The sequence below is a fragment of the Diceros bicornis genome, chromosome 18 (assembly GCF_020826845.1).
Source record: "Diceros bicornis minor isolate mBicDic1 chromosome 18, mDicBic1.mat.cur, whole genome shotgun sequence".
NCBI lineage: Eukaryota > Metazoa > Chordata > Mammalia > Perissodactyla > Rhinocerotidae > Diceros > Diceros bicornis.
The window spans coordinates 38264659-38288623 of NC_080757.1; the positions used below are offsets into that span (position 1 = coordinate 38264659).

At 37.4% G+C, this 23965-nt stretch overlaps 1 protein-coding gene across 1 annotated transcript in view; it reads right to left on the reverse strand.

Moving 5' to 3' along the window:
- The window catches only part of NPEPPS (aminopeptidase puromycin sensitive), an 83609-nt gene that overhangs the window by 52603 nt on the left and 7041 nt on the right, over window positions 1-23965 (reverse strand). The window contains exon 2 of the mRNA XM_058560798.1: window positions 20627-20711. Coding sequence (XP_058416781.1) covers window positions 20627-20711 — 85 coding nt within the window. The remainder of the gene's footprint in view (window positions 1-20626; window positions 20712-23965) is intronic.

Sequence of the window (23965 nt, forward strand, 5' to 3'; positions counted from 1 at the left end):
TTCCCCCAAAGCCCCAGTAGATAGTTGTATGTCATAACTGCACATCCTTCTAGTTGCTGTATGTGGGACATGGCCTCAGCACGGCCGGACAAGCGGTGCGTCGGTGCACGCCCAGGATCCGAACCCGGGCCACCAGCAGCGGAGTGCGCGCACTTAACCGCTAAGCCACGGGGCCTGCCCTCCATTTAATCTAAAAATTATATGATTTATAATTTTTTTGCTCTCCATTTTCTTAATATTTAAAACACTGTACAGAATCTTTACAAGTAATAAATATCTTGATTGTATTCTTCAAAGGGAAGTAAAACACAAATTAAAGCTCATGACAAAATAATCCCAAATGTAATGTAATTTTGTTTGTTACCCATAAAAATCAACAGAACAAGCACATGAAGAAATTCAGGCCTAAAAAATAGGACAGACTTACTCCATTTCTCTAGATTTTTGCTTCAGTTCACTCAACAAGTATCTACTGAACACTTACTATATGTGAGATACCATGGAAAACCACAGGTGAAAAAGAATGAATCATGGCTCCTAGTCCTTAAGGAACTCAGATTCTAATAAGTAGTATAGATACAAACAAATAATTACAATACAATGCGGTTAAATTAATCACAGGCAGTAGACTGTGGTGATTGAGTGCATGGATTCTAGAAGCCACACTGCCTGGGTCTGAATCAGTTACCAGCTTTTTGACCTAGAGTAAATTATACAGCTTCTCTGTTTCTAGGGTTATTCACAAGTCTATAGGAATTCGGGATGCACTTAGTGACTGGCATACAGTAAATACCGAATTCTTCATTATTTTTATCATTACTATTAAACATTATCATTACTACGAAAAATGATACACTTGATTGGGCACCTAACCTGGTCTGAAGGTTAGGGAACCTAACTTAGGAAGACAAATGTACCTTCTATGATCAAATGATAAGTCATCTAAATTCTTAAAACAACAGTCACTAAAGCAATCTATAGTACCTCAAAGCTGTTTAAATAATGTTTAAAAACTTACCAAATACAAATAAGACAAAATTTAAAACTATTATAAACTCATATACTTTATATTTATACTTAGCCATATGGAGACTTGAACATTGCTTATCAGAATCTTTCCCTATCATTCAAAACCAGTGAAAGTGAAAGTGAAAGAATGCAAGTGTGTACAACTGCAGACTTCATGTTCTTTATCTCTGACTTGTACTAAAAAAGAATAGAAGAGCTGGCTAACAGTATCATTTGTTCCTTCCAGAGCAAGGATTTATTCACTCTGACTCCAGTTTGAGCTAACAGTACTTACTTATTTATCCTGCACAGAAAGCAGCACACAGCCCACAAATAAACTTAGAAATCCCAACAAGATCGGGAATTAGAAACTTAAGGTTTTATCTTAATGTTAACATTATATAAATTCTTCCTTTTTGAAAAATGTCTTCTGGGGCCTGACCAGTGGCATAGCGGTTAAGTTTGCACGTCCGGCTTCGGTGGCCCAGGGTTCGCTGGTTTGGATCCTGGGTGCGGACCTACTCATGGCTCATCAGACCATGCTGAGGTGGTGGCCCACACAGAAGAGCTACAACTATGATACACAACTATGTACTGGGGCTTTGGGGAAGAAAAAAAGAAAAAGAGGAAGATTGGCAATAGATGTTAGCACAGGGCCAATCTTCCTCAAAAAAAAAAAAATTTACATATATATAAATATGAAAAATGTCTTCTGTTTGTCTCTATTGTCTTTGCAATTGGTTTTAAGTTTCTTGCAAATAAAGAATACTTCAGACATGCTTTCACAGTTACCAAACTATCACTTAAACCTAAGCATTTAATAAAAACTCCTTGAATGACTACACAAATGACCACTTAAGGAGAAAGAAAAAAAACCTTGATATGGGGGGAGGGGAAGGTTTCAAACAAATAGCAAACTTCCTTTAATATAGTAAGGCAAGCAAACTTATCTGAAATGTGAGTTGAGAGGCAGAATCTGGGAGATAGAAGAGGACTTCCTGCACAATATTACTTGAAGTTCCATAATAATCGAATTGCTTCCCGCATAATTATGATATTTACATAAGTAACATTATTTGTGTATTCATCAACAAGACTTAAATAAACCAAAATGTTAATTGTTTATAAATCAGCCACATAATGTTGATTTGGGAACCAGTACTTAAATGGAAAAGTATATATACCTTCAGAGTAAAGTTCCATTAAAATGAGAAATAAGAAAGTATAAGGAGAAAAGAAACCTAGTCTCCAAAACTGTCACTGAATTGTTTATAGTTGTCAAAGCATCTCAAGATGGGATCCGTAAAAATGGCGCAATTATAACGAGAAACTGATGCTGACTTTCATAATAAAGCTAAATAGCTTCTTGATGGGTAGTTGCCACAATTTCAGAAATCTAAACTACTGGCAAGTTTGCTTACACCTAATATGGATCAACTGTTAATATATCTGGACTAAAGAGATGAGCAAGTTTCAGTTTCTATCTGAAATGGTTTCACTTTCATCTTTCTAAGGGAGAGATGGTAGAAGAGTAGATGACTCATACTCAATACAGACTTAGTATAAATCAATAGGATTATTTTAAGGCAAGTACTAACATTTCTGGAATAAGTCCCAAGATTACTCAGGGACCAAATGGTCACAGAAACGTTAATCAGGAATTCTAATTTGCAGACCCGTAACACCACAGATTGAATCAAGTCAAGAAACAGTAAATAAAATATGAAAGTCTAGAAAGACACCACAAAAGAGAATTCAAACTCAAAATGCAAAATCAAAATATCTTTTCAGTAAGCTGAAGATTAGGATCACGGTAGTAAGCTAATTTTAAAAATTCAATCAACTGACAGATTTGACTAGCATGGCAGGATACCATAACAAAGTTAAAACAGAAAAGACAGACCTAATGAAATATTTGCAATATAAATAACAAAGGGTATAGCTACAATATACAAAATGTATGTTCAAAACAATACAAAAATGGGCAAAAAAAATTTACAAATGCATAAATGTTACCAAAAAAATTAAAAGGCCAATAAGTATATGAAAAGATATTCAACCCTGATAACAAAAGGTTCAAATAAAAACAATATATTTTTCATTTCTCAGATTAGAAAAGAATAGAAAGATCGAGAATAACATCCAGTGTAATGGCAGTATAAATTGATAACAACACCCAGTGTAGTGGCAGTATAAAGAAATAAACATCATTATACTTTTGATGGGAATGTAAAATGATGCAACTTTTTAGGAGGGATATTTGATAATCTGTATCTAGAACAGATAATTTGACATCTGTTAAAATTTTAACACAGTACTCTTACTTTTGACACAATTTACAGATATACTCTCACTGGTGCACAAAAGATGTCCTTTGCACTGTTTAAAATAGCCAAAAAGGGGAGAGATAACTAAAATGTGCAACATGAAGAAATGGCTTTATAAAATGATACATCTATACAAAGGAATACTAGGCCTTTGTGAAACAGGTCTACATAAATTGCCTTAAAAATGTACTCCAAATTAGGTTAAAAAAAGCAAGTTGTAAAACATTATGTATATTATAATCTCACTTCTGTAACTAAAAGAAAAAACCTTCCATGTATAAAAGAATTTACATCAGATTATTAACAGTGGTTACTTCTGGGCCTGGAGGGGTAGGTGGTATAACTAAGGCAGGGAAGAAGAGGACTGGCACATCTTACATTCTACCATGTTTGATTTTACTACAACAAGCATGTGTCTCTTGTAATTTTAAAAGATAAGCAAAATAATATATTAAATACCATGTGATGAAGATAACCTAATATGGGCTGGCCCCACGGCTTAGCGATTAAGTGTGCGCGCTCCGCCGCTGGCGGCCCGGGTTCAGATCCCAGGAGCGCACTTATGCACTGCTTCTCTGGCCATGCTGAGGCCGTGTCCCACATACAGCAACTAGAAGGACGTGCAGCTATGACATACAACTATCTACTGGGGCTTTGGGGGAATAAAAAATAAATAAAATTAAAAAAAAAAAAGATAACCTAATAGTGTTTTATAATTGTCCACATTCTAAAAATTATTTCTGTGCAAAGTTTACAAAAGTATTTTAAACTTTAATAACAATTTTCATATCATTAAATAATCATCTTAATACTTGCTAATGGTAATCTGTATCTGGATTAAGGCAAGTAACCTCTGTACCTACCAACAGTTGAATGAAATATCATCTTTTGCTACAGATATCACAATGTATTTCACATTTTAAAGTGATGCATCTAGACTTCTGCTTCTGGCTATGACAGCTTAGCTGAGGTATCAGAATAACTATAAAAACTGAATTTAAAAAATTCTTTTAAGTGTTCGAATGGGAATTACACAAAGATCAGCTCTATATCATAGGCTCTTTATTCCCTTGCTGCATTTGCTGACTTCTAAACGAACAAAGAGGTCAATGAAGAAAGCAGAATCATAAATCTTGCAGCAGTCTCACCGGGCTGGAGAGGCAAAAATTGGAATTTACGACTACCGAAGCAGTCAGGATTCAAATGGCCAAGATCTCAGAAAAGTGGAATAACAGATAAGTCTAATATTCTTCATTCAATTTCCCCTCAAGACATTTGCTGACTCTTGGATTTCAGCAATTTTATAATGGCAGGGAACTAAAAATTGGATATCAGGGCCCAGAAAAAAAGGGAAAACCTTAGTAAAGACCACTGACAGAGCTACAAACCAAGAATAACAGCAAATTGGAAAAAAAAAAAAAGACCATATTCAATCGGATCAAGATGATCTTGCTTAGTGAAAGACTGAAAGCTTTTCCCCTACAGCAAGGAACAAGACAAGGATGTCTGCTTTTGCCACTTCTATTCAACATAGTAGTACTATAAGTTCTAGCCAGAGTAATTAGGCAAGAAAAAGAAATAAAAGGCATCCAAATTGGAAAGGAAGAAGTAAAATCATCTCTGTTCACAGATGAAATGATCTTACATGTAGAAAACCCTAAGGGTTCCGCAAAAAAACTGATAGAACTAATAAATTCGGTAAAGTTGTAGGAGACAAAATCAACATACAAAAACCATCTGCATTTCTATACACCAACAATGAACAATCTCAAAAGGAAATTAACAAAACCGCTCCATTTACAATAAAACACTTAGGAACAAATTTAACCAAGGAGGAGAAAGACTTGTACACTAAAAACCACAAAACACTGGTGAAAGAAGTTAAAGAAGATACAAATAAATGGAAGACATACCTTGTTCATGGATTAGAAGACTTAATATTGTTAAGATGTCTACCTTATCCAAAAAGATCTATGGATTCAGCAATCCCTCTCAAAAGCTCAGCAGTGTTTTTTCCAGAAATTTAAAAATCCATCCTAAAATTCATATGGAATTTCAAAGACCCAGAATAGCCAAAACAATCTTGAAAAAAGAAGAACAAAGTTAGAAGTCTCACATTTCCTGATTACAAAGCTACAGTAATTAAAAAAAAAAGTGTGGTACTGGCATAAAGCCAGACATACAGACTAGTGGAATAGAATAGAGAGCTCAGAAATAAACTCTTGCACATACGGTTAAATGATTTTCAACAAGTGTGCCAAGACCATTCAATGGGGAAAGGGCAGTCTTTTCAAAAAATAGTATTGGGAAAACTGGACATCCATATGCAAATGAATGACATTGGACTCTTTATACCATATACAAAAATTAACTCAAAATGGATCAAAGACCTAAATGTGAGAACTAACACTATAAAACTCCTAAAAGAAAATGTAAGAGAAAAGTTTCATGACATTGTATTTGGCAATGATTCCTTGGATATTAATCCAAAAGCACAGGAAACAAAAGAAAAAACAGACAAAGTGGACTTCATCAAAATTAAAACTTTTGTGCATCAAAAGACACGATCAACAGAGTGAAAAGGCAACCTACAGAATGGGAGAAAATATCTGCATAATATACCTAATAAGGGGTTAATATCCAGAATATATGAAGAACTCCTACACTCAACAACAAAAAAACAAACAACCCATTTACAAAATGGGCAAGGGGGGCCAGCTCCAGCAGCCTAGTGGTTAAGTTTGGTGCGCTCCGCTTCGGCAGCCTGGGTTCAGTTCCTGGGCATGGACCTACACCACTCATCTGTCAGTGGCCATGCTGCGGTGGTGGCTCACATACAAAAAAAGAGGAAGATTGGCAGCAGATGTTAGCTCAGGGTGAATCTTCCTCAGCAAAACAAAAAGGGCAAGGGACTCAAATAGACATTTCTCCCAAGGTATACAATAAGCACATGAAAAGATGCTCAATATCACTAATTAGAGAAATACAAATCAAAACCACTTCATACCTATTAGGATGGCTACTATCAAAAAAAGAAAATAACACGTGTTAGCAAGGATGTGGAGAATTTGGAACCCTTGTGTACTGTTGGTGGGAATGTAAAATGGTGCAACTGCTGCAGAAAACAGTATGATGATTCCTCAAAAAATTAAAAATAGAATTATCATATGATCCAGCAAGTCTACTTTCGGGTGTAGACCCAAAAGAACTGAAAGAGGGTCTCAAAGGATGTTTGTACTCCCATGTTCAAAGCAGCATTATTCACAATAGCTAAAAGGTAGAAGCAACCCAAGTGTCCACTGACAGATAAATGGATAATCAAAATGTGGTGTATACATACAAGAGATTATTATTCAGCCTTAAAAAGGAAGGAAATTCTGATATATGCTACAACATGGATGAACCTTGAGGACATTATAGTAAGTGAAATAAGCCAGTCATAAAATGACAAAATATTGTGATTCCACTTAGATGAGGTACCAAGAGTAGTCAGTCATAGTAAAGTAGAAATATGGTTGCCAGGGACTGAGGGATGAAGAAAATGGGGAGTTATTATTTAATGGGTACAGAGTTTTGGTTTTGCAAGATAAAAAGAGTTCTGAAGATGGATAATGACAATGGTTGCTCAATAATGTGAATATGCACCAATGAATCGTACACTTAAAAATGGATAATATGGTAAATTTTATGTTATATGCATTTTACCACAATTAAAAAAAAAGATGAGGGGCCAACCAGGTGGCGTAGTGGTTAAGTTTGGCATGCTCTGCTTCGGGGGCCTGGGTTCGCAGGTTCCCCACGCACGGACCTACACCAATCATCAAGCCATGCTGTGGCAGCGACTCACATACCAAAGGGAGGAAGATGAGAACAGACCTTAGCTCAGGGCCACTCTTCCTCAAGCAAAAAGAAGAAGATTGGCAACACATGTTAGCTCAGGGCCAATCTTCCTCACCCAAAAATAAAAGATGATCTAGTTATATTCTGTCTGCCAAAAAAAAAAAAAAGCAGAAAATTAATTCCTCCCTAGAATGAGCTAAAATCAACTAGAACCTCTTACAATCTGCTGAGAGAAATTAAGGAAGATCTGAATAAATGGAGAAATATATATTCTTCATGAATGAGAAAGCTCAATATTGCTCTCCCCAATGTAGTCAATGAAATTCCTATAACAATCTCAATAGGCTTTTACGTAGAAATTGACAAGCTGACTCTAAAATTTATATGAAAATTAAAGGGACCCAGAAGAGCCAAAATTATTTTAAAAAAGAACAAAGATGAAGACTTACACTACCTGATTTCAAGACTTAAAATGGAACAGAACAAAGTCCAGAAATATAATGGGGAAAGAATAATCTTTATAAAAAATGGTGCTAGAAAAAGTGGACAACCATATACCAAAAAACAAACAAACAGAACCTCTAGCCTGGGGCCCGCCTGGTGGCGCAAGTGGTTAAGTGCGCGCGCTCCACTGCGGTGGCCAGGGGGTCGCAGGTTCGGTTCCCGGGCGCGCACCGATGCACCGCTTGGCAAGCCATGCTGTGGCGGCATCCCACATAAAGTGGAGGAAGACGGGCATGGATGTTAGCCCAGGGCCAGTCTTCCTCGGCAAAAAGAGGAGGATTGGCATCAGATATTAGCTCAGGGTTGATCTTCCTCATAGACACAAAAAATAAAATAAAAACTAAAAAAAAAAATTACAATTTGAAGAGACTTGTTCAGCATCAAAACCAGAGTCAGATGTGGCAGGAGTGTTAGAATTACCAGACCAGGAATTTTTTTAAAACTATGATTAAGCTAAGAGCTTTAATGAAAAAAGTAGACAGATGCAAGAACTGATGGTTAATGTAAGCAGAAAGATGGAAATTCTAAGAAAGAATAAAAAAGAAATGCTAGAGATCAAAAATTTTGTAACAGGGCCGGCCCTGCGGCTTAGCGGTTAAGTGCGCGCACTCCGCTGCTGGCGGCCTGGGTTCGGATCCCGGGCGTGCACCGACGTACTGCTTCTCCGGCCATGCTGAGGCTGCATCCCACATACAGCAACTAGAAGGATGTGCAACTATGACATACAACTATCTACTGGGGCTTTGGGGGAAAAAATAAATAAATAAATAAAATTATTAAAAAATAAAAATAAAAATAAAATTTTGTAACAGAAATGAAGAATGTCTTTGATGGGCTCATTATCAGATTGGACACAGCTGAGGAAAGAATCTCTGAACTTGAGGACACAACAACAGAAACTTCCAAAACTGAAAAGCAAAGAGAAAAAAGACTGAAAAAAAAAAATACCAGAAAAAAATACCCACGAACTATGGGAAAATTACAAAAGGTATAAGATACACGCAGTGGACATACCAGAAGAAGAAAGAGAGAAAGGAAGAGAAGCAATATTTGAAGCAATAATGACTGAGAATCTCCCCAAATTAATGTCAGACATCAAACCACAGATCCAGGAAGCTCAGAGAAGAACAAGCAGACAAATGCCAAAAAAACTACACCTAGGCATATCATATCCAAACTTAGAAAATCAAAGATAAAGGAAAAATCTTGAAAGCAGCTAGAGAAAAAAAACACCTTACCTATAGAGGAGCAAAGACAAGAATTATATTCAACTTCTCCTCAGAAAACATGCTAGCAAGAGAGAGTGGAGTGAAATATTGAAAGTGTTGAGAGAAAAACTACTAATCTAGAAAGAATTCTTCAAAATTATCCTTCAAAAGTGAAGGAGAATCTTCTTCTCACTCTTGCTATCGACCTAAACTGCTCTAAAAAAAATAAAGTCTTAAAAAAATTGAGGGGAAATAAAGACTTTCTCAGACAAAAATTCAGAGAATTTGTTGTCAGCAGACATGCTTTGCAAGAAATGTTCAAAGAAGTTCTTTAGAAAGAAGGAAAATGATATAGGTCAGAAACTTGGAGCTACATAAAGAAAGGAAGAGCATCAGAGAACAAATAAATGAAAGTAAAATAAAAACATTTATTTCTCTTATTCTTTTTTTTTTGCTGAGGAAGATTCGCCCTGAGCTAACATCTGTTACCAATCTTCCTCTTTTTTTGCTTGAGGAAGACTAGCCCTGAGTTAACACCTGTGCCAGTCTTCCTCTATTTTGTACGTGGGTCGCCGCCACAGCATGGCTGACAAGTGGTGTAGGTCTGCGCCCAGGATCTGAACCCACAAACCTGGGCCACCAAAGTGGAACGCATGGAACCACTATGCCATGGGGCCAACCCTGTTTTTCTTATTCTTAATTGATCTAAAAGATAACAGTTCAGGGCCGGCCCCGTGGCTTAGCGGTTGCGTGTGCAAGCTCCGCTGCTGGCGGCCTGGGTTCGGATCCTAGGCGCTCACCAATGCACCGCTTCTCCGGCCATGCTGAGGCCGTGTCCCACATACAGCGACTGGAGGGATGCGCAGCTATGACATACAACTGTCTACTGGGGCTTTGGGGGAAAATAAATAAATAAATAAAATTATAAAAAAAGAAAAAAAAGGTAACAGTTCGTTCAAAATATTAATAGCAACAATGTATTTGATTATGTTGGCTTGTGTGTGTGTGTGTGTGTGTATGCTAAGTGAAATGACAGCAATGATACAAGGGATAAGAGGGGGAATGAGGAATATTTTGTTAGTATAAGATACTCACACTACCTGTGAAGCAGTATAGTGTTATTTGAAAGTAGACTTGGGTTAGTTGTAAATATATATTGTAAACTCTAGGGAAACCACTAAAAAAAAGTTAAGAAAAAAAGTAGTATAATTGATATGCTAAGAGAGCAGAGAAAATAGGATCATATACAATGCTCAATTAAAACCACAAAAGGCAGAACAAGTGTGGAAGACAAAAACAGGAACAAAAAACAAGAGCAACAAATAGAAAACAGTAACAAATACGGTAGATATTAATCCAACGATATCAATAATCACCTTAAACATCATGGTCTAAATACACCAATGAAAAGACAGAGATTGTCAGAGTAGATCAAACAGCAAGTCCAAACTACATGTTGCCTACAAGAAACCCACTTCAAATATAAAAACACATACAGATTAAAAGTAAAGGGATGGGGCCAGCCCCCTGGCTTAGCGGTTAAGCGCACGCGCTTCGCTGCCGGCGGCCCGGGTTCGGATCCCGGGCGCGCACCAACGCACCGCTTCTCCGGCCATGCTGAGGCTGCGTCCCACATACAGCAACTAGAAGGATGTGCAGCTATAACATACAACTATCTACTGGGGCTCTTGGGGGAAAAAAGATAAATAAATAAATAAAAATAAAAAAAAAATTTTAAAGTAAAGGGATAGAGAAAGATATACTATGCTAACACTACTCAAAAGAAAGTGGGAATAGCTATATTAATTTCAGACAGAGCAGACTTCGGAGCAAGGAAAGGTATCAGGGATAAAAAGAGGCACTACATAACGATAAAGGGGTCAACTCCCCAAGAAGACATAACAATCCTTAATGTGTATGCATCTAACAACACAGCATCAAAACACATGAGGCAGAAACTGATAGAATGACAAGGAGAAAGAGATGAATCAACTATTATAGTTGGAGACTTTTAACACCCTTCTATCAGAAATGGGCAGATACAGCAGCAGAAAATCAGTAAGGATATAGTTGAACTCAGCACCATCAACCAATATAATTGACAGCTATAGCCTATTTCATCAAACAATAGATGACTGCACATTCTACTCAAGCTCACATGGAACATTCACCAAGATGGACCAAATTCTGAGTCATAAAACACACCTTAACTAATTTAAAGAAATCATAAAAGGTCTGCTCTCAGACCACAATGGAACAAAACTAGAAATCAATAACAGAAAACTGGAAAAATCTGCAAATACTTGGGAATTAAACAACACACTTCTAAACAACACACAGGGCAAAGAAGAAATCTCAAGAGAAATTTTTTTTTTTCTGGGGAAGATCAGCCCTGAGCTAACATCTGTGCTAATCCTCCTCTTTCTGCTGAGGAAGACCAGCTCTGAGCTAACATCTATTGCCAATCCTCCTCCTTTTTTTTCCCCCCAAAGCCCCAGTAGATAGTTGTATGTCATAGTTGCACATCCTTCTAGTTGCTCTATGTGGGACGCGGCCTCAGCATGGCCGGAGAAGCGGTGCGTCGGTACGCGCCCGGGATCCGAACCTGGGCCGCTGGCAGCAGAGCGCGCGCACTTAACCGCTAAGCCACGGGGCTGGCCCTCAAGAGAAATTTTTATTTATTTATTTATTTTTGTGTGTGAGGAAGATCAGCCCTGAGCTAACATCCGTGCTAATCCTCCTCATTTTGCTGAGGAAGACCGGCTCTGAGCTAACATCTATTGCCAATCCTCCTCCTTTTTTTTCCCCCAAAGCCCCAGTAGACAGTTGTATGTCATAGTTGCACACCCTTCTGGTTGCTGTATGTGGGACACGGCCTCAGCACGGCCAGAGAAGCGGTGCGTCGGTGCACACCTGGGATCCGAACCCAGGCTGTCAGTAGCAGAGTGCGCGCACTTAACCGCTAAGCCACGGGGCCGGCCCCTAGAGAAATTTTTAAATATTTTGAAATGAAAATAAAAACAGAGCTTATCAAAATTTGCAAGGAAGGGGCTGGTCCAGTGGCATAGCAGTTAAGTGCGTGCGCTCCACTGTGGTGGCCTGGGGTTCGGATCCCAAGCACCCACTGATACACTGCTTGTCAAGCCATGCTGCGGCGGCATCCCATATAAAATGGAGGAAGATGGGCACGGATGTTAGCCCAGGGCCAGTCTTCCTCAGCAAAAAAAAAAAAAAAAAAAAAAGAGGAGGATTGGCAACAGATGTTAGCTCGGGGCTAATCTTCCTCACAAAAAACAAATAAACAAACATTAAGGGCAGCTAGACAAAAACAAAAAATAACGTACAAAGGATCTCCCATCAGGCTCTCAGCGGATCGCTCAACAGAAACTTTACAGGCTAGGAGAGACTGGAATGATATATTCAAAATACTGAAAGACAAAAACTTTCAGCCAAGAATACTCTATCCAGCAAAAATATCCTTCAAATATGATGGAGAAATAGTAACTTTCCCAAATAAACAAAAGCTAAGGGAGTGCATGGCCACAAGACTCCCACTACAAGAAATACTCAAGAAGGCCCTTAGGCCTGAAAAATAGAAGAGAAAGGGAATACAAAACTTGGAGCAAGGAGAAAAATAGGTAGACAAACTCAGAAAACTAGTAGATCTTTACGGGAATAGGTTAGGAACCACTTAAGTACTAAAATCAAAGATCAAAGGAAGGAATTCACCAAAAATAAATTTAACCTCATCACTGTAAACACACACCCACAACACAAGATAGAATAAGGTATAACAAGGATGACTTAGAAGGGGAAGAGGAAAGTGATTGAATTGACTTAGTATAAGGAAATAGGAGGCCATCAGATAATGGACTATCTCATACACAAGATTTTTTACACAAACCTCAAGGTAACCACTAAACAAATAATCAAAACAAAATCACATACGATAAACAAAGAGAAAACTAGAAGAGTCATAAGACAGAACAACCAAACTGAATTGGCAGTCTGAAACAAATGGGACAAGAAACAAAGGAAATGCAAAAGAACCGGAAAATAAGTGACAAAACAGCAACATTAAGCCCTCATATATCAATAATTACCCTAAATGTAAATGGATTGAACTCTCCAATCAAAAGATACAGAGTGGCAGGATGGATTAAAAAGTAAGACCCAACAATATGCTGCCTCCAGGAAACACATCTCAGCTCTCAAGACAAGCCCAGGCTCAGAGTGAAAGGAGGGAAGACAATACTCCAAGCTAATGGCAAACAAAAGAAAGCAGGTGCTGCCATACTCATATCAGACAAAGTAGACTTCAAGATAAAACAGGTTAAGAGAGACAAAGAAGGGAAATATATAATGATAAAAGGGACACTCCACCAAGAAGACATATCACTTATAAATATATATGCACCCAACATAGGAGCACCAATGTACATAAAGCAACCATTAACAAACCTAAAAGGAGACATTAACAACAACACAATAATAGTAGGGGATCTTAATATCCCACTTACATCAATGGATAGATCATCCAGACAAAAAGTCAATAAAGAAATAGCAGACTTAAATGAAAAACTGGACGAGATGGACCTAGTAGACATATACAGAGCACTCCACCCAAAAACAGCTGACTACACATTCTTCTCAAGCATGCATGGAACATTCTCAAGGATAGAACATATGTTGGGATATAAGGCAAGCCTCAATAAATTTAAGAAGATTGAAATCATAACAAGCATCTTTTCAGACCATAATGCTATGAAACTGGAAATCAACCACGAAAAAAAAACGGGGAAAGTGACAAAAATGTGGAGATTAAACAACATGCTACTTAACAACCAATGGATCATTGATGAAATTAAAGGAGCAATCAAAAACTATCTGGAAACAAACGAAAACGAAAATATGCCATACCAAACCATATGGGATGCAGCAAAAGCGGTCCTGAGAGGGAAACTCATAGCAATACAAGCCCACCTTAACAAACAAGCAAAAGCCCAAATGAGCAACCTCAAATTACACCTAACAGAACTAGAAAAAGAAGAACAAAGCCCAAAGTCAGCAGAAGGAGAGAAATAATAAAAATCAGAGCAGAAATAAATGAAATTGAGACCAAAAAAAAAAACAGTAGAATGGATTAATGAAACAAAGAGTTGGTTCTTTGAGAAGGTAAACAAAATCGACAAACCCTTAGCCAGGCTTACTAAGAAAAAAAGAGAATGGGCCGGCCCCGTGGCTTAGCAGTTAAGTGCGTGCGCTCCGCTACTGGCAGCTCGGGTTCAGATCCCAGGTGCGCACTGACACACCACTTCTCCGGCCATGCTGAGGCTGTGTCCCACATACAGCAACTAGAAGGATGTACAACTATGACATACAACTATCTAGTGGGGCTTTGGGGAAAAAAAAAGGAGGAGGATTGGCAATAGATGTTAGCTCAGAGCTGGTCTTCCTCAGCAAAAAAAGAGGAGGATTAGCATGGATGTTAGCTCAGGGCTGATCTTCCTCACAAAAAGAAAACAAAACAAAATAAAACTTTTGCTCTGAGAAAGACAATGTCAAGAGAATGAGAAGACAAGCCACAGACTGGGAGAAAATATTTCCAAAAGGCAGATCTGATAAAGGACTATTATCCAAAATGTACAAAGAATTCTTAAAACTCAACAATAAGAAAAAGAACAATCCAATTAACATTGTGCAAAAGATGTGAACAGACACCTCACCAAAGAAGATATACAGATGGCAAGTGAGCATACAAAAAGATGTTCATGGGGCCGGCCCCATGGCTTAGCGGTTAAGTGCACGCGCTCCGCTGCTGGCAGCCCGGGGTTCAGATCCCGGGCGCACACCAACGCACCGCTTCTCCGGCCATGCTGAGGCCGCGTCCCACATACAGCAACTAGAAGGACGTGCAGCTATGACATATAACTATCTACTGGGGCTTTGGGGGGAAAATAAATAAATAAATAAAATTAAAGAAAAGATGTTCAACACCATGTCATTAGGGACCTGCAAATTAAAACAACAATGACATACCACTACCCACCTATTAGAATGGCCAAAATCCAAAACACTAACAGTAAATGCTGGGGAGCATGTGGAGCAACAGGAACCCTCATTCACTGCTGGTGGGAATGCAAAATGATACAGTCACTTTGGAAGACAGTTTGGCAGTTTCTTACAAAACCAAACACACTCTTATCATAGGTTCCAGCAATCATGTTCCTTGGTATTTACCCAAAGAAGCTGAAAACTTATGTCCTCACAAAAACCTGTACATTAATATTTATAGCACCTTTATTCATAACTGCCAAAACTTGGAAGTAACCTTCACTAGGTGAATGTATAAATAAACTGGTACACACAGACAATGGAATATTATTCAGAGCTAAAAAGAAATGAGCTATCGAGCAATGAAAAGACATGGAAGAAACTTAAATGCATACTACTAAGTGAAAAAAGCAAATCTGAAAAGGCAATATACTATATGACTCCAATTATATGACATTCTGGAAAAGGCAAAACTATGCAGACAGTAAAAAGATCAGTGGTTGCCAAGGGTTGGGAGGAGGGATGGATAAATAGGCAGAGCACAGAGGATTTTTAGGGCAGTGAAATGATTCTGTATGATACTATAATGGTGGACACAGATCATTATACATTTGTCGAAACCCATAGAACACACAACACCAAGAGCGAACCCTAAGGTAAACTATGGACTTTGGGTGATAACGAGGTGTTAATGTAGGTTCATTGACTGTAACAAATGTACCACTCTGGTTCAGGATGTTGATGGGGGGGAGGCTGTGTGTGTGTGGGAACAGGGGATATATGGGAAATCTTTGTACCTTCTCCTCAATTTTGCTATGAATTTAAAACTGCCCTAAAAAATAAAGTTTATTAATTTAAAAAAAGATAAAATCACCATTTAATTCAGAAAACAGGATGTTCTGAAAGTTACCAAAGAATTGGGAAAATATTTGGTGCCTCAATGTAGCCTGGAATAGTGGTTAGCTTATGCATTAATTTTACCCATTCTTCAGAAGACTAACAGCACATAACTGACTTCATGTTCAAAATTCCAAAAACTCAATACACTCAGGAATAGTAAATAAACCAGAGACAAAATAAAAACAAGATCTCAGAAGGCCATTTTAGTGCCCAAAAAACTCTCAAAGGTACCTAAAAAGAGGCAGTATGCTAGAGTCTGAATCTTTTTAAAGTATATACGTATCCCTAGAACACACACAGCAAACAATTTGCTTAATATATTTAATAGTAATATGGCATATTATACATTATTTATATCAGTTTCAATTAAGAACCCAGAAGAATCTTTTTTCTCTTTTTAATGAGACAGCTATGCTCAAGTCTTATCTTCACGTCCAAATGATAAAGAACATGCGTAAGACATCACAGTGCCACGGAATCCCTCTTCAGAGGTTGCAAATTCAACAGAACTCAATACAGCCCACAAAAATGTTCTGTTTGGCCAGAAAAGTTTTTTTTTGTAATACATTTATGTGAGACATGCACTCTTCGGTTCAGTCTCTGTCTCAACAGTCTTTTTTTCCTACATCCAGCCCAATCCATGCATGTTTCTTATTGGCTTAACCCCAACAGTAACTCTGGTTTGAAGCCCCTACCCTATATCATTATTTGTATAACTAAAGTTATACCTGAATTCCTTTCAGTTAAAATTTCCTTATGAAATTCTATATTATATTTCAATACATTTATACTAGAAATGGATATTTTCCCTTCTCTTTCACTCTTCCTGATTTGAGGGCTAGCACTTAATTATTCATGCATGTATTTTCAGAATGATGACATACACAACTCTATTGAAAAGAGATGGAAGTTTATTAATGTTATTACTAATCCATACATAATTGCATGGCAGAATATATATTACTAATAGTTGGATAAAGGCTTATGACCAAGTGTGAGGAACCATTCCTTTTTTCAAGTTAATAGTTTTGCTCGAAATTATTATTTGGCAATATTTCTGACTTAGCTGTTTTATCCTTTCACTAAATACACACATATGCACGCACTGAAAAATACAATCCTACTTCAAGAATAAATGTGTTAAAATTTACATGCCTTATATGGATAAACCAAACTGATGTTGGTAGATCTGAAACTATATTAGAACTTTGTATGAAATACTGTATCACCAATGGAAAGATTTTTTCTTGCACAGGTAATTCTACAAACATACACCTGACAGAGTATAGTAAGGGAAAAGTTGGTACCAAACTTTCAAGTGATCATTCTCTATGTGGTTATGCCCAAGCCATCTATTAATGATAAATTAAAAGACTCTTTACCTGTCAGGACCTGAGTTCAGGCACTCAAAAGTTTCGTATTTCGCTTGCAGAAGCTGATGACAATACTAATCCCTGCACTGTGTAGGGAGGTGCATTCCTTGCACTGTCTTAAGTGCTAGTGATTTCACCAACCCTTGAAGTGCAGAACAGTAAAAAAACAGTTTTCAGCCGCTTTTCTTACTGATTTCTCATTTTTAAAATATTACAAAGATCTCAAATAGGTTTTAGAATAAATTATTTTTGTTTAAAAGGCAGTGCCTTAGTTTAAAGAGACACACACCAATAGGTCTTTCTGGGTTACTGCACATATCACAAGATGGCCTTTTTCATCAATTAAAAACTTACACAAAGAAGCAACAATTTCATGCCTTCAAATAATTTTCTGATTTTACCTTACAGCACCAAGATTTAGTGACTACAGATATGTAAATCAGTCTTGCAGAAGGCAATCACAATTTAGAAAGTACTAGATGAGATTAGCTGGGTTAAAAAATGGTATCTTTCCTATCGACTCCTGCCACCAGCATAGAGCCCTGGAAGGAGCTGGCAGTCAAATTCACAACTAGTTTCTAAAGAAATAAGTTAGGGGCCAGCCCAGTGGTGTAGCAGTTAAGTTCCCACGCTCCGCTTCGGCAGCCCAGGGTTTGCAGGTTCGGATCCCAGTGGCGGACCGATGCACAGCTGAGTCGGCGTCCCATATAAAGTGGAAGAAGATGGGCACAGATGTTAGCCCAGGGCCAATCTTCCTCAGCAAAAAGGGGAGGATTGGCATCGGATGTTAGCTCAGGGCTAATCTTCCTCACACACACACACACACACACACAAAGAAACAACAAGTTATTCTCTTCCGTAAGGTAAAAATCAAGAAATGCTACTACGTCCAAGGGCAAAATTAAGCTATATATGTATCTGGAAGGTGAAATCTATCCAAATCGATCCCTGTTTGTGACTAAAACCTTAAAATACCCAATTAATACAACTTCCCATTCTCTTATACTCTAAAATTAAATGGGGTTACACATGACTCCAGGTTTTTCTTGTTGCTGTAGGAGAAATTAGTTGAGAAATGTACCTCAGTTAGTTCTGAAGAAAATATTTTATGTAACAAAAAATTTAATGTTTTATCTGAATCTCTCCCCAAAGCCTCTTCATTTCCTATAAGTTTTCATTTCTCTTCTGACCCTCTCAGTGAGAAAACTAACACTGCTTCCTTGAGATTCAGATCATTATGAGCTTTGCACTATTCAGTTATGCATATTCAAAACATTTCAGTTCTCTGAATTCTTTCCTGGCATTTTAGTAGAAGATAAAAAACAAACCTGAGCTGAAACCAAGCCAGCTGGAGAGTGCACATTTATTTTATTAGCTCTACCTATCTATACTGGCTACCATTTAAAAACCCTACACTGGGGACCGGGCCGGTGGCGCAAGTGGTTAAGTGCCTGAGCTCTGCTGCGGTGGCCCGGGGTTCGCAGGTTCGGATCCGGGGCGTGCACCGACGCACTGTTTGGCAAGCCATGCTGTGGCGGCGTCCCATATAAAGTGGAGGAAGATGGGCATGGATGTTAGCCGAGGGCCAGTCTTCCTCAGCAAAAAAAGAGGAGGAATGGCAGATGTTAGCACAGGGCCGATCTCCTTACGAAGATAAAATAAATAAAATAATAAAAAAAATAAAAACCCTACATTGAATTTAAGTGTTCTCTACCGACAACAAAGCTTGCCTTGATATGCTTAGCTAAGATGCTTCCATCTTTCTTCACAGTTAAAGAAATTAAATAATTTCTCTTTCATTTACCAAACTATTGTTTTAAAGTTGGCACTTATTCAAAGTCTATTGAAGGATCTATTCCTCTAACTTAAAATCACAGCAGTTTGATCTCACTTACAATCAACTGAACATAAGTAGTTCTCAGCAATACTATGCTCAACTGCTATTTACCTTTTTTTGTCTTTCCATGGACAAGACAATTTAAGAAAAAATTCATGAAATAAATATTGCCAGGGCTTAAAATGTTATTTGTACGCTTTTCAGTATAATGTAAAGGAGAGCGAAAACAACAATACAAAATGTAAATAAAAGGTCAAGTTTCTAACTTATATCAAATGAGAAGATTTTCTAAGAGGAAGTCTCAGAGTAGTAGAGACTAACCAATAAACCATTTTGACAAGGAATGTCAAGATGAAGTCAAAAGTAAAAAGTAATGCAGCTCCAATATTAATATACTTGAGGGTCATGCCAAACTTGATAACTTTTTATTTTTTATTTTTTGAGGAAGATCAGCCCTGAGCTAACATCCATGTCAATCCTCCTCTTTTTTTGCTGAGGAAGACTGGCCCTGAGCTAACATCTGTGCCCATCTTCCTCCGCTTTTATGTGGGACACCACCACAGCATGGCCTGACAAGCGGTGCATCAGTGCACGCCCAGGATCTGAACCTTGAGTGCCAGCAGCAGAGCAGCAGCACTTAACCACTATGTTATGGGGCTGGCCCCAAACTTGATAACTTTTTAAAATGCAGCTTATGTGGGAACAAGATTTCAGGCCAAAATTGATTACTCAGTTTAATCCTTATTGCAATTACAAGGTCTAAAATAGTTCTCTCTCTCTCTCTTTTTTTTTTTTTTTTTGGTGAAGATTGGCCCTGAGCTAAAATCTGTTGCCAATCTTCCTCTTTTTGCTGAGGAAGACTGGCTCTGAGCTAATATCTGTGCCCATCTTTCTCTATTTTATATGTGGGATGCCGCCACAGCATGGTTTGATGAGCAGAGCATCAGTCCGCACCCGAGATTTAAATCTGGGAACCCTGGGCCACCGAAGTAGAATGCGCGAATAGTTCTCATTTTAAAGATGCAAACTGAGTTCCCACACCTTCTATACCATGCTTCTCTTTAACATATTCTTCTCCTGTAATTAATTCCATCATCTAGCTTCTAACCTTCACATTCTATCTCATAAAGTAAATACTTTTCTCTCAATTATGAGGAAGATTTATTATCTCAATTTTAACTTATAGTTCAAGAGGGGAAAAAAAAAACTTTACGAAAACCACATATGAACTAAGCCCCCTTGATGAACCTTTTAACTTTTAAAATAACTCTTCAGCTTTGTATGCATGGTATTATGTTCATTTTACACTTATGAAAATGTGATCTGCCTAAGTTCACAAAATAAGCTAATGTTTGAAGTAGAATTAAAATTGTGGCATTTCCTTTATTTCATAGTACAGTCAGATTACACTATGCAAATATTTCCCATGAACATCTAAAGAATTTTCCTATTTCTAAAGTAACATTGATAGCTTAACCTGAAAATGTATATATATTACACACAGGCAAAAGCATGCACAAATAATACATATCATACACACAGAGACAGCGAACTAAAATGGAAAACAGCTCTTACCTTCATCTCCCTCTGGTGCATATGAAGCTGTAATAATGTCAATATCAGCACAATTCATCACAATCTGATTGGTTGCCTGCCTCACCTAAGGGGAAAAAAAAACCCAGCAATGTCAGAAATAGCCTAGATTAATAACATGTACATCTTCATCTTGGCCTAATGTATGTCACAGGCAATTTTTTTAACCCAGACACCACTAAAACCTAGACTGAGTATTTATGCATCAATGGTAGAAATAAATGAGTAGTTTTTTTTTTTTAATTTTTTGTTTATTGCAGTAACATTGGTTTAACATTGTATAAATTTCAGGTGTACATCATTAAATGAGTAGTTTTAAGTAATCCAAAGCAATTCACATTTTCCAAATTACATTAAAAGCAATAATAAATACTTAAGTTTTTCACAGAATTTAAACATCTGGCCAATGAGCTAAATAAAAGCAATTTTTTTCTACTTAAACCTTGATATAAGACAACAATTAAAATTTTTTTAATTTCAAAAAATGTTTCCTAACTAAAAATTTTTTGAAATTAAAACATTTCTTATGTTGCAATTAATTATGTATTTTCACCTGCACATCAAATCCATCAACGAGGCCTACTGTAGGGACAGAGGAAGAAAGCGAATATATCATAAACTATGACAAAACTCCATAAAACACTCTTTAAACTTTTTCTTTTCCCAAAGAAACATTTTGGATATAACAGACACTAATGATTTACCACCAAGATTAAATAAACTTTTAAGACTTTTGTCTTACTTGCTTTGGATCCAAAAAAATAAAATTTAGATATAATGAAATCCCTTTCTTCTCTTCCTCATTCCCTAGAGACAAAGGCTAATGTATATCTTTCTCCTGTATGTTTAGTACTTTTGCTACATATATCAAGATCAGCAAACAATGTTTTTAATTTTACACAAATGGTATCAAAGTGTATGTAACCTTTTGCAACCTGCTTTTTTTCATTTAACATTGTTTCTGAGATGGGTAAATGCTGATAGACATTGATCTAATTCATTAATTTTAACTCGTGCACATATATACCACAGTTATTTATCCATTTCCTTCCTGAAGGAAGTTAGGTTATTTCCACTTTTTTGTTATTTAAAATAGTACTGTATGCATCTGAAACTAATAGGATATTGTACATCAATTATACTTCAATTAAAAAAAATAAAATAGTACTATAATAAATATCTTGGTCCACATTTTCTTGTGCGCACGTTTTCTTTACCAAGAACTACCAAAATTGTTCTCCAGAGTAGTTTCAATTGACACTCCCATGAGCAAAGAATAAAGAAATCCCACTTTCAGCATCCTCCAAAAAACTTTAAAATTTTTGACAATCTGATAGGTACTAAACGGTATTCCATGGTTGTTTTTGGTGAAGAAGATTCGCTCTGAGCTAACATCTGTTGCCAACCTTCCTCTATTTTATATGTGGGTCACCGCCTTAGCACGGCTGATGAATGGTGTAGGTCTGCACCCAGGATCTGAACCCAAGAACCCAGGCCACCAAAGCAGAAGGCAATGGACTTAACCACTATGCCACGGGGCCAGCCTTACATTGTTTTTTAATTAGAATTTCTCTGCTTACCAGTAACATTGGTTACTAAGTATCTTTTCTTTTTCCTTTTTTTTTTTTTTTCTTGTGAGGAAGGTCAGCCCTGAGCTAACATCTGCCAATCCTCCTCTTTTTGCTGAGGAAGACTGGCCCTGGGCTAACATCCATGCTCATCTTCCTCCACTTTATATGGGATGCCGCCACAGCATGGCTTGCCAAGCAGTGCGTGGGTGCGCCCGGGATCCGAACCGGCGAACCCTGGGCCGCCACAGCCAAGCGCGCGCACTTAACCACTTGCACCACCGGGCCGGCCCCGTTTTTTTTTTTTTTTTTTGGCCATTAAGTTTTTCCTCTGCAAACTGCTCGTTCATATATCTTACCCATTTTTCAATTTGGTTGTAACCTTGTTTTAAGAGATTTGAGGCATTAAACAAAACTTCAAATTCATTTTCAGACATTTGAATGGTCTAAATCTAAAATAACAAAAATACAGATGCCCTAGTATATGGTGATGGACAAACAAAAATGTACAACCCAAAATTTCACAATGTTATAAACTATTAAAACATCAACAACAAAAAAAAATACAGATGCCCTAAATCACAAACAAATGCCTACAGAGGCCAGCCAAGCAGGTGAGTGCAGTAGGCCAGGTAAAGGCTATGCACAAGCCCACCGAGGAAGGAGGAAGTAGCCATTTCTTGGAACCAACTAATTATCGCTATACTGAAAAGCAGACTTAGTGTCAACAGATCTTCCCATTCAAAAAAAAAAGCCACAAATTCAGATTTCATGTGCAATCTCTCAATTTTTAAATTATGGCAACTAATTCAAAATTTTCAAAAACACTGTGTAGACCAAACAAAACCCATGTGTAGGTCAACAGTGCCTTGAGATCACTGAACAGACCACAGAACTAGGTAAGGACACAGGAGTAACATAATATCTGTAGGAAAAAGCAATACCTAAGGGTAATCATCTTATTAATAAAAATACATAAACATGATTAATTTTAAACTAAAATTACTTGACCTAAATTACAGATAGCATGTTATTAGGCCTGTAACAAACTGTCAAAATCTCTAACACATAAAGTGAAACTATTTCGGCTCATTTAAAAAAAAAAAAAAATCCTTCTCATAAATCTTCCTGTTTCTAAACAAAAATGTCATGTAATGAACTTTTCTTTTTTATTTATTTATTTTTTAATTTTATTTATTATTATTTTTTTCCCTCCAAAGCCCCAGTAGATAGTTGTACGTATAGTTGCACATCCTTCTAGTTGCTGTATGTGAGATGCGGCCTCAGCATGGCCGGAGAAGCAGTGTGTTGGTGCACGCCCAGGATCTGAACCCGGGCCGCCAGTAGCGGAGCACGTGCACTTAACCGCTAAGCCACGGGGCAGGCCCTCTTTTTATTTTGTAAGTGGTAATATTCCTTCACACTATTTATTTCACCAGAACATAACTAAACAGCACTAAAACTTTTACATCCCAATTGGCCGTTTATAGCACATTTGAACAAAAAGAAAAAATCACTTTGCCTATTCATAAACTGACTTAAAAAAAAATTCAGAAACACAGAGAAATGAATCACTTACTGGGGTGTGCTCCAAAGGGTAAAATGAATAAAAACCTTCCAGAATTTGAAGTTTATGCCAACAGAGTAGTAACAGTGGTTCACTTATGGGTCTTAATCTTTATAGGCAACCATATTTTCATCCATCAACATCTGCAGTGAATTTAATGGTAGCCAAGCAGTTAATCTACCAATG